At 38.3% G+C, this 16,724-nt stretch overlaps 1 protein-coding gene across 1 annotated transcript in view; it reads right to left on the bottom strand.

The window, feature by feature from the left end:
- The window catches only part of C5 (complement C5), a 79,726-nt gene extending 67,078 nt beyond the window's left edge, over positions 1 to 12,648 (bottom strand). Inside the window, exons 1-4 of the mRNA XM_060100586.1 lie at positions 12,584 to 12,648; positions 8,067 to 8,259; positions 6,420 to 6,582; positions 723 to 793 (exon numbers count right to left, since the gene is read on the bottom strand). Coding sequence (XP_059956569.1) covers positions 723 to 793; positions 6,420 to 6,582; positions 8,067 to 8,259; positions 12,584 to 12,648 — 492 coding nt within the window. The remainder of the gene's footprint in view (positions 1 to 722; positions 794 to 6,419; positions 6,583 to 8,066; positions 8,260 to 12,583) is intronic.
- Between the last annotated feature and the right edge of the window lie 4,076 nt (positions 12,649 to 16,724).

Below are 16,724 nucleotides of genomic sequence, written 5' to 3'. Positions count from 1 at the left end.
CTCTGGATGCTTCTCAAGTAATTCATTATAAAATAGTCAGATGTTAAAATTTGTGAAAGTTTTATGATTTTTGTAAGTTATGAAGGATTCAAGGTTACTCCTATACAATCCTCTTTTTCATTTGTGTTCTGTTAAGGTTTTCGGGTTTTTAGTTTTTTGACTAGGAGGAAAGGTGCTGCAACCTATAGTGAAGGACCAATTACTAGTACACCTACTGTTAATAGGTGAGCAGTTATTTCCCCACAAAAATTTGTAGGGTTGTGACACGAATTGGGAAGACCATGGGAGTTTATTTCACACATGCATATCATCTGTTACATATGTCATGGCTGATGAAAAGCTGATAACAGCTGATCTTTATCTCATGGGTTAGCACTATTTTTCATGTGTTAGTATGTTAGTTACTAAAGCCTAAACTGCTCAAGTATATTGCACAAATAAAAAATCTCATACATAATAGGCATTCAATTAATTCTTAGTGATTGATCAGTGTTCTTCAAGAAATAAATCATGAAGGATATATTTAAATGATTTAATTCAAAAACATAACTTGTTGAGGTTTCATATTCATGAGGTTTTTACATATTGTAGAGGTATAGACCTACAATTTTATACTCACAGAAGGTGTTCAATAACCATTTCCTGAACACTGAATGAGTTAATATGGTGTGAGGGCAGGATTATGGAACAGAGTATCTCATCCAAATAAATAACATACTTACTATGAAAGTTAAGACAGTTTCTCTTTTGGCTGGCTTCAAGTCATCATTCAGTGAATAAACTCTAACCTTTACTGCAAGAATAATTGATATCATCAAAAACTTTGCTAAGCACAGTATTTTGATTTTTTACAGTAATCACCCTTAAAAGAGATGAGCTTCATTTTAAAAATTCAATACACAGTCATACATGAAAATCCATATTTAACAGAAAGAAAAAGTTAGTTTGTAGACATATACATACCAATAATTTTTTTCTTTTAAAGAGAACCCTTTTGGATTCCTTTAAAGAGCTACTTTCTAGTGAATTTAAAGTACAGTTCACTTTATTAAAATATATTTACATACATCTTTTGGGGAACAAATATATAGTACAAAATTAGTTATATCTGTAATTAGGCCACTGTTTATAAAGAATTTCATAGTAGCAAAATAGTGAGGTCTACCATATGGTTATATGGGAGTATAATAAATTGTCTCATATTAAAGTTGAAGATTTTAATGGAAAATTAAGTAGTTTGTTTCAGACATTATACAGTCTTACAACAAGGCCCCAAATTGTCTCTTATTGTTACTAAAGATAGCACTGAATTCTATGGTTTTGTTATATTTATTGAGCCAGATCCTACAATTGTTCTCTCATTGTTAAAAAAATAATGGCAGGGGCTCAATAACAATTAGTTCTCTTCCACTTCTTTCTGTCAGTTAATAGATCCCCACCTTTTAAACAAAAGCATCTGCTTAGCTTTTAACTCATAGCTGCTTGAGACATGCTGATCTAGTTCCTTCCAATGACATGTTATAATTTCTCTAGGGTTTTACTGATGCTCAAATCATTTCATGGCCAAAACTTTAACCACAAAATAAAATTGAGCCGATGCCATAAACCTTTTAAAGGGTCGGTATTATGCAAAGTTCTACACAAGAAGCCACATGGTAAGCGCTCTAAAATTGGTTTCACTATACCATAAGATCAAAGCAAAATGCTCAGTAAATCCCTCCACTCTGCTGTCCCCTCACCCCTGTCTCCCTCCTCCAGTCCTCCCTCCTGCTTTATGAACATACCTGGTCCAGGCCTGAGCATCACTGGGATGCTGCCAGAGGCAGTATGCCACAAAAGTTAAGAGCTCAGCCCCTCGAGTTCAAAACTTGGGTTTCACTCCTGCCTCTGCCACTTTCTAATGTGACCCAGAGCAGGATACCTAATCCCTCTACACCTTAGTTCCCGCATCTGTAAAATAGGACTGCTAGTATCTGCTTCATAGTATGTGAGCCTAAATGAGACAAAGCTTTTGCATAACCCGGCACATAATAACTAATCAATAAATATTTATTATTTTTATTTTATATTATTTCTATGGCTACTACTTGTCCACTTTCTAACCCATTTTGTGTTAGGTTAGAAAATTAATCTTGTTTTCATAGCAATGGTGTATCAAAGGCAAGATCAATAATTTTTTTGAACCAAAGATATAGCTTATTAATTTTAAAATGTATATTGAATGCCTTCTATGTGCAGACACTATGCTAGGCACAGAGATATGGTGGTGACAAATCAGACATGGAATTCCTCTAATGGAGTGGAGGAGAGAGGCAAACACAAGATGGCACAAGTAAATGTAAAATTCCAGGGATAGGAAGTGCTATAAAAGACACTCCCTGGCTTTCTGAGTGTGGAAGAGGGAGCTTTGAAGCAGAGAAGGCTGCCCTTTATGGGATGGCACGTAAGGGTTGAGTAGGAGTTCAGAAGGCAAGTAAGGGGCATGAATATACTAGGAAGAGGTACACAAGCTTTACTGTGGATTGGAAAATGGTGTGAGAAAGAAACTGAAAAGAGGTCAGCTTGGCTGGTGTCCACCGATAAAGGGGAACATGGTGGGTGATAAGGTTGGAGGGGAAGGCAGGACACAGGCTGTGTGAAATTGAAGGATTTGGTCAATACTCTGAAGGCCTTTGTCCTATAAAGCCTTGAAGATTTAAGTCTCTATCCTAAAGATGCTTATAAGAAAAATCCCTCAACGATCTTCAGATTAAATGTGTGCATTGGGACATTAGAGCTATAAACAACAAGATGTAATCAATTTTAAAAGATTTACTTCTCAGTAATTCTTTTTCTTCTGTGTAAATAAGGCTTTATGCTATTCCACAGATTAAATGATAATGGGAAATACTTTCCTAGTGCTTACTCTGTGGTAGGCAGTGTTTGGAGTATTGACACATATGAATTCACTTAACTCTCACAACAACTCTATGAGGTAAGTTCTATTTTTATTTCCATTATACAGATGAGGAAAATGGGGCTCAGAAATATTAACTCACACAGGGTCACAGAGCTAATAAGAGCCCAAGCTGGGATTTGAACTCAACAGTTTGGCTCCAGAGTCTGCTTTTAACCACTATACTTCACTACTTCTCACTAATGAGTCAATATTTATTTATTTATTTTTAAAGATTTATTTACTTTTTAAATTTTATTTATTTATTTATTTATTTTGGCTGCACTGGGTCTTAGTCACGGCACCCAGGATCTTTGTTGTGGCATGCGGGATTTTAGTTTGCAGCATGCTAATTCTTAGTTGCGGCATGCAGGATCTTGTTCCCTGACCAGGGATCAAACCCCGGGCCCCTGAATTGGGAGCGCAGAGTCTTACCCACTGGACCACCAGGGAAGTCCCAATGAGTCAATATTTAGAGGAGTGGCTTTCCTGGTGGTGCAGTGGTTAAGAATCCGCCTGCCAATGCAGGAGACACTGGTTTGAGCCCTGGTCCGGGAAGATCCCACATGCTGCAGAGCAACTAAGCCTGCAAGCCACAATTACTGAGCCTGTGTGCCACAACTACTGAAGCCCACATGCCTAGAGCCCATGCTCTGCAATGAGAAGCCACCGTGCACCACAACGAAGAGTAGCCCCCACTCGCCACAACTAGAGAAAGCCCGCACACAGCAACGAAGACCCAACACAACCAAAAATAAATAAATAAGTTTATTAAAAAAAGAAATTTAGAATAAAGTTCTCTAGTTCTCCTCTATGATTAGAATCTAAAGTTCCGACAAAGAAATAACATATGAGGCTGTTCTTAATTTTTTTTTAAAGACTTTTCTGATGTGGACCTTTTTTTTTTTTTTTTTTGGTGGTACGTGGGCCTCTCACTGTTGTGGCCTCTCCCATTGCGGAGCACAGGCTCCGGACGCGCAGGCTCAGCGGCCATGGCTCAAGGGCCTAGTCGCTCCGTGGCATGTGGGATCTTCCCAGACCGGGGCACGAACCCATGTCCCCTGCATCGGCAGGCGGACTGTCAACCACTGCGCCACCAGGGAAGCCCGGACCATCTTTAAAGTCTTCATTGAATCTGTTATAATACTGCTTCTGTTTTATGTTTTGGTGTTTTGGCCACGAGGCATGTGGGATCTTAGCTCCCCGACCAGGGATCAAACCCACATCCCCTGCATTGCAAGCCGGATTCTTAACCACTGTACCACTGTGGAAGTCCCAAGGCTGTTCTTAAGGAAAGCCTTGATAGCTAAGAGAGGTCCCAGGCTCTGGGTATCAGACTACTTGTTGGACAAAGATGAGGATGCTAAATAGTAGGTAGTGTCAACAGGACCCAATTAATGAAGCTTCCTCTAACATAGGAGGAACACAAGGGTATGGGTATATTTGTTTCTGGGTATGATGTTTTTTTGTTTTTGTTTTTGTTTTTTTTTGCAGTACGCGGGCCTCTCACTGTTGTGGCCTCTCCCATTGTGGAGCACAGGATCCGGACGCGCAGGCTCAGCGGCCATGGCTCACGGGCCCAGCCGCTCCACGGTATGTGGGATCTTCCCGGAGCGGGGCACGAACCCGTGTCCCCTGCATCGGCAGGCGGACTCTCAACCACTGCGCCACCTGGGAAGCCCTGGGTATGATGTTTAAAAAGGGCCCAAGCTTTACGGGCAGCGACTATCTCCATGTACACCAAGTCATCTTGGAGTCAAGAGAGTACTATTCTGGCTATGATATTCTGTCCAAGCCGAAAGCAATACCCCACCCTCTCTAGGCCTTTCCTTTCTGAGCTGGTCATAACAGGAGCTCCTGCTAAAAAGGTAGTGGTGCAGGCCTGTTCTACCCCATACTATCAACATCAACCAATATGTAGCAGGTACGTACTACCTGAAATGTTTTCAACAAAGCTAGCTGGTCCTGCCTCCCTTCCTCTTTCCTTCACCAATAATGTCATTATTGAAACTCCATAACCTCCCCCTTCCACATACAGTTCTCTCATAATTCCATCTCTGATCTGCTTAAAAGTTAATTCTGGTAACAGGAAGTGATGGAGGAATCGAAGGTTTTGCAGACACATGAACATATGTGGTCAGCATTCACACTTTTCTGTGTTTATTCTTGCTTCCTTGGGAATAAATCCAGTCAATCATCAATCCCAGAGTTTTGACTGGCTATCCTGCCCTTTCCCCCTCTAACAGATAAACCAAGAATACAAAACAATGTTCTAATAGGAACTTTTTTAGGCAGATCCCCTTAGAAAATTAATATCCATATATTTCTGTGATTTCGTTTATTTTTTGCTGAAACATCTGATTCTTAGGGTTTGATTTGTTTTCTGAAGTTGAGGATTAGCTCCAAAGTAATAGACCTTTTTTTATGATCACTGCTTTATAATAAATTATCTTCTCATTGCCAAAATTGTATTTGCAGTTACATCTTAAACTTGTTTAATAATAAGACTTAACACTACATTTCACAATTCTTTTTTTTTTTTTTTTTTTTGCGGTATGCGGGCCTCTCACCGTCGTGGCCCCTCCCGTTGCAGAGCACAGGCTCCGGATGCGCAGGCTCAGCAGCCATGGCTCACGGGCCCAGCTGCTCCGCGGCATGTGGGATCTTCCCGGACCGGGGCACGAACCCGTGTCCCCTGCATCGGCAGGTGGCCTCTCAACCACTGCGTCACCAGGGAAGCCCCACAATTCTTAAATAGCTTTTTTTCTACATGGGAATAACTGATGAGGTAGATAATATAATTGTTAATTTTTTTCATTTCCATATGAATTTAAGATTAATATTTAAAATCAAATTTAAATTTAAAATTAAATTCCATTTAATTGTTTAACAATTTCTGTATGAATTTAAAATTAAAATGATATTTATAAGTGTAAAAATCACTGGGAATTGAGACTCTTTTGAGCAAGTTGGAAACTTGCTTAAATTCAAGTTTTAAAAAGCTCTACAGTGATATTGGCCAGTAATTTACTTTTTTTGTGGTATCTTTGTCTGGTTTTGGTATCAGGGTGATGGTGGCCTCATAGAAGGAGTTTGGGAGTGTTCACACTACTATATTTAAAATAGATAACCAACAAGGACCTACTGTATAGCACAGGGCCCTCTGCTCAATATTCTGTAATAACCTCAATGGGAAAAGAATTTGAAAAAGAATAGTTATATGTATAGGTATAACTGAATCATTTTGCTGTACACTTGAAACTAACACAACATTGTAAATCAACTATACTCCAATATAAAATACAAATTAAAAATAAATAAATAAAAACTCTTCCCCACATCCAAAGTTCAGTTTAAATAAATGCCATCATCATTTACCCAGCTGCTCAAGCTTGGAAAAAAAAACCCCAAAACCTCTACAGTATAGTGTCAATCCCAATTCCACTCCCCGCCCTCCCAGAGACAAAAGCATCTTATAATCTACCTGACTGGTGTGGAGTGTAAATAGGTTTGTCTGTATGAATGAAGAGGAATCCATTGTCATAGGTTATTGGCATTTTTTTTGATTTTGAAAAATGCTTTGATACAACATCCAAATACACATGTGAAACCGGGTCTTGTCCTCCAGATAATTGTTTGGGTTGTATCTGTAAAAGACAATGTTGATGGAAAAGAGTATAATAATTTTAAGGATATAAAACATGTTATTTAAAAAGTAGTATAGGAGCCAAAGTAGTAAATAAATTTTGCCCAAAGCCCTTCAATATCAAATGTCATAATCAACATTCAGCTTTAAGCAATTAAAACCCTTTTTGTTCTGTGCTTCCCAAATTTTACATGCATTTAGTAAAAACTACTACTATAGGAGCTCTCTTAAACTTTCACTTCATCAGCTCATTGGATTAGCTCATGTTCTCCATCCCCTCAGTTCAACATCCTGACTGATGTTCAGGACACTTGTATTCTATCTACATCCTTCTGCTTCCACGGGTTGAGCAATGTGCTTTCCAGTTTGTCTATGTAATTGTAATGATCCACTTTACACTGCATGCTATGCACATTAATACACAGAAAGTAACAGAAGAAAGAAAAGTGTTTTTATGAAAACTCTGGCTTTGAAAACATGAGATAAAAGTTAATCACTAAAACAAACCATGTTGAATTAGATATGTGAGAGTACTGTAAAAGTTTGGAAAATGGTAAAAATCTATAAAGATTCTGCACTCAGATTGCTTTGCAAGTATCTAAGTTCTTTCTCTACTTTAAGGAAATAGAAACTGTAGAACAAACGACTCGTTAAAGCTGTGACACGTTATAAATAAGAACCTCTGTTCCAACCAGTGGACCCAGGAAAAGACCTGGGCACAACATTTAACGATTAGCAAATAAAGATACTTTGTAACGTTAAGATAAAGTTAAATGCTTAAGATATGCATCAGTTTTATGATTTCCCCACCCTAATTTACTTTTCCAATTAGCTATCTGAGTTAGAACTGCTCAACAGAGCTCTATGTGATAAGGGAAGGCTGTTCAGTATGGTGCCGCCAGTTACCTGTGGCTATTTAAGCACTTGAAAGGTGGCTAGTACGAGTGATGAATTTTTTATTTTAGTTACATTTGATTGATTTAAATTTAAAGGTAACAGCCACATGTGTGTGGCTAATGGCATCAGATAAGAGTGTCTACTTTTGGGAAATGAATTTTATTTGTTAATAAACCTAAAAAGTGGAAGTATGTGTTAAGAGGTTAGAGCATTTACCATCAAGAATGTTAATCAAAGAATTCCTACATTTGGTTAGAATTTTTTAGATCAGTGTTTCTCAAACCTGAGTAATACACATATCCCTTTTAAAGGATAAAATGTTTTGGAGGACTCTCAGTGTTGACTTTTTATTATTTGCAATATAATAAAAACTATTTTTAGTACAATGTTACTTAAATATGTACAAACCTAAAAGTAAGTATAATATTCTTGTGCTTATGACTCATTAGTGACTGACATTATCTAATAATCACGCAGTGGTAGAGTGGTATAAATGATCAAATCTCTATGTTATCAATACTCAAACTTGGTACACATTTTACTGAGAATATTCTATATGTATAAAGAAACTGAAGGATAAATACATACTGTTAAGAGTGCAGAATTTTGGAATTTATTTACTGTGGATAAAATAACATGGCCTGAAGAATAAGTAAATTTTTTGTCAGGATAACTTTTGATAGATATTGTTGCATCAAATTCTTCAGTGTATCCATAAACTTGAATTACAATATTTTCAGATGCTCCAACACAGAATACTTTTGGTGCTGAAATGACATACCTGTTGAAATAGGAAAAGGATCAGTATATTTATATGACATCTTTTGTTATACTTCTGATTTTTTAAAAATATCACTTGAGAGATTCAATTTAAAATAGGCACATTTGGGGCCTTCCCTGGTGGCGCAGTGTTTAAGAATCCTCCTGCCGATGCAGGGGACATGGTTCGAGCCCTGGTCTGGGAAGATCCCACATGCCGCGGAGCAACAAGGCCCATGAGCCACAGCAACTGAGCCTGCGCTCTAGAGCCTGCAAGCCACAACTGCTGAGCCCACGTGCTGCAACTGCTGAAGCCCATGTGCCTAGAGCCCGTGCTCTGCAATAGGAGAGGCCACCGCAAGGAGAAGCTCGCACGCTGCAACGGGGAGTAGCCCCTGCTCACCACAACTAGAGAAAGTAAACCCGCAGCAACGAAGACCCAATGCAGCCAAAAAATAAAAAATAAAATAAAATAAAATAGGCACATTTTCTCAACTTAAAATGATATTTTTAAATCAACATTTATTTGTGGTCTATGATAATTTCAGCACAGTTTCCAAGAAGAAGTAGCTTGGAATTAAGACTTGAGAAATAGACTGAAGATTTAGTTAACATTTAGAAAGGTAGTAATAGCACCTTCCCTGAGCTACTGCAGCAAAGGAAGACTTTTAATGGTAAAGAGGGTCAATATTTTTGCCCAATGAAGCAAAAAGCAACATAGGTACCAGAGATTGAATTCCAGCTCTGCCATCTGCTGGGTGAGTGACCATGGTAAAGTCTTTAACCCTCTCTGAGAGTTAAATAATTTACCTGGGAAAATATCACCTTCTTTACCAGGGTGCTAAGGATGAGATGATAATACATATCTGAAAGCACCTATCATGCTCAGTAGTCAATAAATGTTATGATTAATTAAGTTCACTGAATAAGTTGAAAGGAAGTAATCTTAGAATTATTGTGTTATCCTAGTGAGTGGATAAAGAAAAGGATAGAATAATTATCAGTGAACTAGGGAATGCATTTAGAAATGAAAGTAATGATGGAGGTCCCTGAAGAACAAATGATAACAATCATACAACAATAATGATTATAACATTAACTGAGAGGCTGTATTAGGGCTTTACATACAAGTCTTTTAATATTTACAACAGGCCAGTGATGTAGACTTTACATCATTGATAAGTGACAAGAGGATAATTTGACCAAGGTCACATGGCTTGTAAGTGAATGAGGCAGATCTTTTTTTTTGGCTGCGTTGGGTCTTCGTTGCTGTGCACGGGCTTTCTCTAGTTGCAGCGAGCGGGGGCTAGTCTTCGTTGCGGTGCACAGGCTTCTCATTGCGGTGGCTTCTCTTGTTGCAAAGCATGGCCTCTAGGCTGCAGGCTTCAGCAGTTGTGGCCTGTGGGCTCTAGAGCGCAGGCTCAGTAGTTGTGGCACACGGGCTTAGTTGCTCCATGGCATGTGGGATCTTCCCGGAACAGGGCTCCAACCCATGTGCCCTGCATTGGCAGGCAGATTCTTAACCACCGCGCCACCAGGGAAGCCCAATGAAGCAGGTCTTTATAGCCAGGCCTCACTCTCTGTTACATGTATAATTGAGGTCAAGGTTACAAACTATGTTCCTAACTGTGAGCTGTCCCCCCAGTTTTATTTTTTATGTGACTTTTAAAGAATGGACATGAATCAATGTAAGTTTTTGAAACAGAAATCTTAAAATGGGTGAATTTTCATTGTTTTATTAAAAGAAAAGTTACAAATATAAACTAGGTTATTAATTATATATCACAAAATAGTTAATTGGAATAGTGAAAGCTACATATGCTATTAAAAGAAGAAGTGTGCTTCAACCCAAAAGGTGATTGAATAATTCAATTGGCCGAACAGGCCTGGAGGGCACTGGCCAGCACACCTGGCAGAATTATTGCAGTCTCAGACAACACTATGACATTTAAAAAGTCTTTTTAAATCATCAAGTCTTTAATAACAATGAAATTAATTTGGAAGCAATTGAATAGTTTAAAGCAACTGGCAATTCTCCTATATGACAACTAATTTTGAACCATTCACAGAAAAATTGTAAAAGGGGGAAAAGAATCTCCAGATTTCCAGCCATCTTCTCAATTCCCCATGTGCTTACCCAGGAACAGCAGAAAATGAGGAATGTTAAGCTTTCATGATAATAAGGTACAGTTACTGAAATCATACACAGTGTTAGGCACTATTTTAAGACATATATATATATATATATATATATATAGGCTCACTGTGTTGTGACAACCCCTCTATGAAAAACGTCTTACTATTACTCGGATTTTACAGAGGAGGAAACTGATAATTGACTTCGCCAAGGTCACATAGCTATTAAATTACAGAATTAGGAATTGAACCCGAGCAGCCCATTTCCTGAATTAACACTTTCAATTGCTAGGCTAAACTGAATTTATCAAGAATTTTTGCAAGAGAAATTTAGAAAAAAAAAGCTATTTTAATTTTGGTATTGTTAGAAGTTTTATATTTTTCAGTTTACTATTGTTTTACTTTTGATTGTCTATGTGGTGGTGGTGGTGAAATATAAAATAATTCATGTTTCAGGTCCCTAAAAGACAGCTCTGGAACCACTCATTCATACAGACTTTCGTCCTTACTGATACATTAGTAGCTATAAAGTATTTCATACTTTTCTTATTTTCTTTCAATAGTTGTAGAGAATATGGCCACTGAGCTTGCAGAGAGGCACAAATTCTAGTTTGGTCTCTACCTGGAATGTTCTTTCTCCAGATATTTGCATGGTTTGCTCTGTTACTTCCTTCAAGCTCTGTTTGAGTGTCACCTCCTTAGAGAACCTTCCCTGTCTACGCTTTTAAATAGTGCCCCATCATTTCTTTATCTTCTTACTCTCCTTTATTTTTTTCCTTCATGGTACCAATAACTACTGGACCTTATTTATTTACTCATTCACTCATTGGTTCATTCATTGGTTCATCATTTTCTTCTCCCACTTGAATGCAAGCTCTGTATCATCTACTATATCCTCAGTGCCTAGCACATAGTAGGTGCTCAAAAAATTTTTGTTGAATCAATCAATTAAATGTATCGATTCCCATGTTGTAAATGGCGTACTCTCACTTTTTCAGAGAAAGAGAGATGTTTATTTATTTATTTATTTATTTTTTCAGTACGCGGGCCTCTCACTGTCATGGCCTCTCCTGTTGCAGAGCATAGGCTCCGGACGCGCAGGCTCAGCGGCCACGGCTCACGGGCCCAGCCACTCCGCGGCATGTGGGACCTTCCCGGACCGGGGCACGAACCTGTGTCCCCTGCATCGGCAGGCGGACTCTCAACCACTGCACCACCAGGGAAGCCCTGAGAAGATGTTTATTAAGGGCCAGTACAGTGTAGTAGAAAAAATTAAGTATCATGGGACCCAGGTTCTAGTCCTAGTTCTACCACTAAGTTGAAGTCATTTAATCCAATCTCTCTGAACGTCAGTCGGCTGTCTTTCAAGAAGGAATAAACGAAAACTATCCAGGAAATGGGGTGATTGTGGCCATGTGAGCAAATCAGATTAGGGTTGGGAGAGTGCTATAAATTTATGACATCCTAAGTATACATTTATATTTATAGTATATTTTACATATTTAAAGTATACATTTATAACAAAATGGGAAAACATTGAAGCGGTAAAGAGGAGTCCTTAATACAAGTCCTACTTCTGTTTCTCTTAGTGGTGTGACCTTTGGCAAGTTACTTCCTCTGTCTGGATTTATCCTTACAGGAAATGAGTAGGTTTGATTAGATACTCTCCAGTTACTTATCAGTACTAAAATGCTATTTCTAGATATGATATCAATATTTTAAAGATTTAGTTTAAAATACATATTATTTCAATAATAACACTAAAATTTATGAAGCATTAGCTCATAAATTTGGAAGTAATTATACCAATAGATTTTTCAAACCACAGGCTTAGAATTGAATCCCAAGTAACCCTTGCTTTACTATGTACAGTACACGGAAAACACAAAGAAAACTGCACCAGATAGAAACAAGCCAGAAACACCAAGAAAGTTTATTATCTTGAGTTTAGTTTGTGCTGTTTTGAAGAGGAATTTGAATAATCACTTATGTAAATTTTTGTAAGTAACAATCCCCTAAAACTGTCATGTCGTTAGCCACTCATCAAATCAAAATGCTACATGACTTTCTTATTCAGAGGTGAGACTATTCACTTAGTGTTCCCAGAAGTAGAAAGTTATTTGCAAATTAGCACAGTCTGTTGAATTTACTTTTTCACTCGTCACATTAATAAGATGCATTGAAAAATAAAGATGGGTTGTTTTACTTACGTTTGTTCCTGTCCCCAACTTTTCCCCACGAAGATTAAACAACAAAGTACGCCCCACAGGCCCATGCTGGAGGTAGCAGTAAACCATGGACATAACCCTCCTGAAGTGACTCTCCTGTTAAACAAACCGAGATGGAAGAACTTGGGTAAATTGGTTTACTGGTTAATTATTAATGTCAAGAAGAGGGACTTCAAAGTAGGAAACGTAAAATTGGAACTGAAACACCTTTAATGCCCAGGTATAAAACTAGGAGATTGTTTTATAGAGTCCTACACCTAGATAATATATTTTGATTAATACAAATAAAAGGATTCTAACATAAGAGTTTAGCACCGCCATGAATGGCTCAAAATTAGAAATCAGTAAGTTGCATTGTCTTTGGCCTTTCATCTCTTGACCAGGCAATTGCTCTGATGTTTTATCATCTGTGAGCATGCCTCTGGAGGCACTCTGATACAGATGGAGACCCACCTGGATTCAGTATCACACTGAGGTGATTTTAGAATGGGCCTGGTTTAGAGAGGGCTTATGAGGTGTCTTTCTAGAGAAGACCTGAACAGTAGTGTCATTGGCACTGGAAATGGTGGAAGGAGAAGACAGATCTGCAAAGGAAGCCTATGGAATAATTCCTTGGTCTGTCCCAGTCTAGAGAAGAAGCTGAATGTTAGGTAGAGAAAAGATTGTGACTGGCAACAAAAACATCATGTTGAGGATGCTGCATCATTCTCTAGGGAATAAATGACCAATCAAATACTTTAGTTTTTAGTGGGGAATGGATATCCTGCAATATCTATTAATTCATACAGCACAAATTCAAAATTTGCATTCATTCAGGCACAGAATATTTTTATTTTCTAAAAAATAAACTTACTTTTCAGTGAGGTTTTTAATTATTTTAATATAAGAGTGCAAGAAAAACAAAGCTTCCTATGACAAATGAGTCTAGTAATTAATTTAGAATGAAATAAAAATTTTATCTTTAAGATTTTTATGATACTTTATGCTTACTAGAAAGTTTTTATTTACTACCTTCCTTTTATTAGCACTAATTTCTAGCCTAGTATACAATAAGTACTCTATTTTAAAATAGTAAAACAGATTTCTTTAAACATTTTACTATAATTCAGATGTTTTATGGTCACATTGGCAATCCTTCTGAATTAATAAGGTTCTATTTTACCACCACTTTCGTATTGAGTTTATTGGGAAAAAAGGCACACAAAGGAAAATTTGATATACAAATTTCACTAACAGTGCCTCTACATATGTTACTGAAATGGCAAAAATCTGCCACTATTGTGACAAAGAGGTCACAATCTCACCTAGTTGTTTCAGAAGGAAATTTGTAAAATAATTAAACTGGGTTACGAAAGATGGGTCAAGTTAAAACAAACAAAGTACTTTTGCCATCATTTTCGGGAAAAGATACTTAGGAGAAAGCGAGAACACTCAAACGATCATACATAATATCTGACGTGAAGGACACCTACTTGCTTGTATTATGGAGTCAATACTGATAGGTGGTATCAATCACTAACCATCGGCATGTTTCTCTGATAGAAAACATTTAAAAAACGATGTATCTCAAAGGTTCTCAATAGAACTGAAGTTCAACAACTTACAGATTCTCAATTGTCTTTAACTAAACTTTTAAAATCTGCCTTCTAAACATGGCTCAAAGATGGATTCTTCTTTACATTTTAAAGTGTTGACCTTTGGAGGCATCTGGTTTTTATACAGATACTCCGTCTCTAAAAGAGGAGAATCCAGTTCTGGCAGCAACTTTGGTGGTCATCCGACTTTCCTGCTAATGCTACCTCAATTCAACCCTCAGGATTGAGCCGACATGACTTCACTTAGTTCACAAGGCCCCTCCCCATCTGGGTCCTGCTTGATTCTCCAGCCTCAAATGCTTCTCTTCTTCACTGCAGCCAATTAGCTGAATTACTTATTATTCTCTGAAGTCACCACGACATGAAAGTGCTCCTAGCAGGGTAACAAACAGTCACCCCAATACTATTACTATTATTCTTAACCTATTTATACCTTCAATTCTGTGTGTCTTTGGAAACATGGGTTATATATGGGTTACTGCTACTGGCACTGCAGAATGCAACTCACTCAGAATCTACTTAAGTGCTCGCCCATAACACCAGTGAGAAAGGGAATCTTGGGGTATAAACTACATCCAGCTGTGGAACCTTATAAGTAAATGCCTCTCATTAGTTACTTCTCTTCCTAAATATTTAAATGAATTAAAAAAGACATTTAGCTACAAAAAGTTTACTGAAACAAAGTCTTACAGGGAAGCCCAATGTGTAAACTAGTTAGAATAGAGATGCTCCAGGTGAACAGAGTAGGTGGTCCCGCTCTCTGCCAGCATCACCCCCAGGTGGCCTTGAGGAGGCTCTGCAGGGACCCTGGAGTCCCTGGACACATAGTTTAAAAACCATTAACTGAAAGCACCAGACAACCTCTTCCAAGTGTCCCTGTTTCACTTGGTCCATTCCTTATTTCCCTCTTCCAACATCCCCAAGTCCAGCTCGAAATTAGTTTTCAGTTGATTAGGCCAAAGGAGAAACCAGCCTCTTTTCTCCTTGGGTCTAAGATCCACTGCTTTAGCTGTGTGTTAAAATTCCTCTCTCAAGTGACTTGGGCTATCAACATCACGCCCTCTAAATGACCCATTTTCCTTACAATCTTATACCTGTATCCCACATCCAAGACCCTGATATCCCAACATCAAATCAGGAATTCACCACAGACTGCAGGAAACCTGGTTAGAGGGTAATAGGAAAATAGACACTCTAGGTATATACCCCAGAAAACTTTCACACAACTCTCTAAGACACTAGTACAGGAATGCTCTTTGTAGTGTTATCTGTAATAGCAAAAATTTGGCAGCAACCTAAAACAACAGAAAAATGATAAATACATTACTGTATATTCATACCATGGAATGCAATGTTGGCTGGTAAAACCAACTTGCAGTATTGGTTGGTAAAACCAACAAAAAAACATAATAACATTTGTATTTATACAAGTTTAAAAGCATACACAGCAGGACTTCCCTGGTGGAGCAGTGGTTAAGAATCTGCTTGCCAACGCAGGGGACATGGGTTCGATCCCTTGTCAGGGAAGATCCCACATGCCACGGAGCAACTAAGCCCGCGCGTTGCAACTACTGAAGCCCTCGCACCTAGAGCCCGCAACAAGAAAAGCCACCGCAATGAGAAGCCTGCGCACCGCAGCAAAGAGTAGCCCCGGCTCACCACAACTAGAGAAAGCTCGCATGCAGCAACAAAGATCCAATGCAGCCAAAAAAAAAAAACCCAAAAAACATACACAGCAATGTCATTATCTATAGACATTTATACCAGTAGTAATGATGTAAACATATGATTGTGAAAGGTAAATACTACATCAGAATTGTAGTTATGTCTTCAAAGGGAAGGAGAAATTGGGGATAGGAAAGAGGTATATGCTTCCACTGTATCTATTACCTTTTGTTTTAAAGGAACATCTGAAGCCAGTATAGCAATATCTTACAAATAATTCAGTAAAGTTTAGTGGTAGTTATATGAGTGTTTGATAGGTTAGTCGCTGTAGCTTCCTAAAAGTTTGAAATATTTCATTGAAAAGGAAGTATGGTCTGTGGTGAGGCAGGCTTGAATTCAAATCCTGTCTCTGTATAAATAGCTATGTGATTTGGGGCAACTTAAAACTCAAAACTTGAGCATCAGTTTTGTCATCTATAAAATCAAAACAATAATACCTCATGGCGCTGATGGGCGGATGAAATGACATATGTATAAAGCTCTTGGCACATAGCATGAACCTGAAAATTGTCGCTATTATTTACTACTGGTTTAAGACATAGTCATGATCTTCTACTTTAAAAATACATGTCTATGGGGCTTCCCTGGTGGCGCAGTGGTTGAGAGTCTGCCTGCCGATGCAGGGGACACGGGTTCGTGCCCTGGTCCGGGAAGATCCCACATGCCGCGGAGTGGCTAGGCCGGTGAGCCATGGCCGCTGGGCCTGCGCGTCCGGAGCCTGTGCTCTGCAATGGGAGAGGTCACAACAGTGAGAGGTCCGCGTACTGCAAAAAAAAAAAAAAAAAAAAAAAAATACATGTATA

The sequence above is a fragment of the Mesoplodon densirostris genome, chromosome 6 (genome assembly GCF_025265405.1).
Source record: "Mesoplodon densirostris isolate mMesDen1 chromosome 6, mMesDen1 primary haplotype, whole genome shotgun sequence".
In the NCBI taxonomy this organism is placed as follows: Eukaryota; Metazoa; Chordata; class Mammalia; order Artiodactyla; family Ziphiidae; genus Mesoplodon; species Mesoplodon densirostris.
Note: the sequence above shows the minus strand (reverse complement) of the source record. Positions and strands in the feature narration are given on the sequence as shown.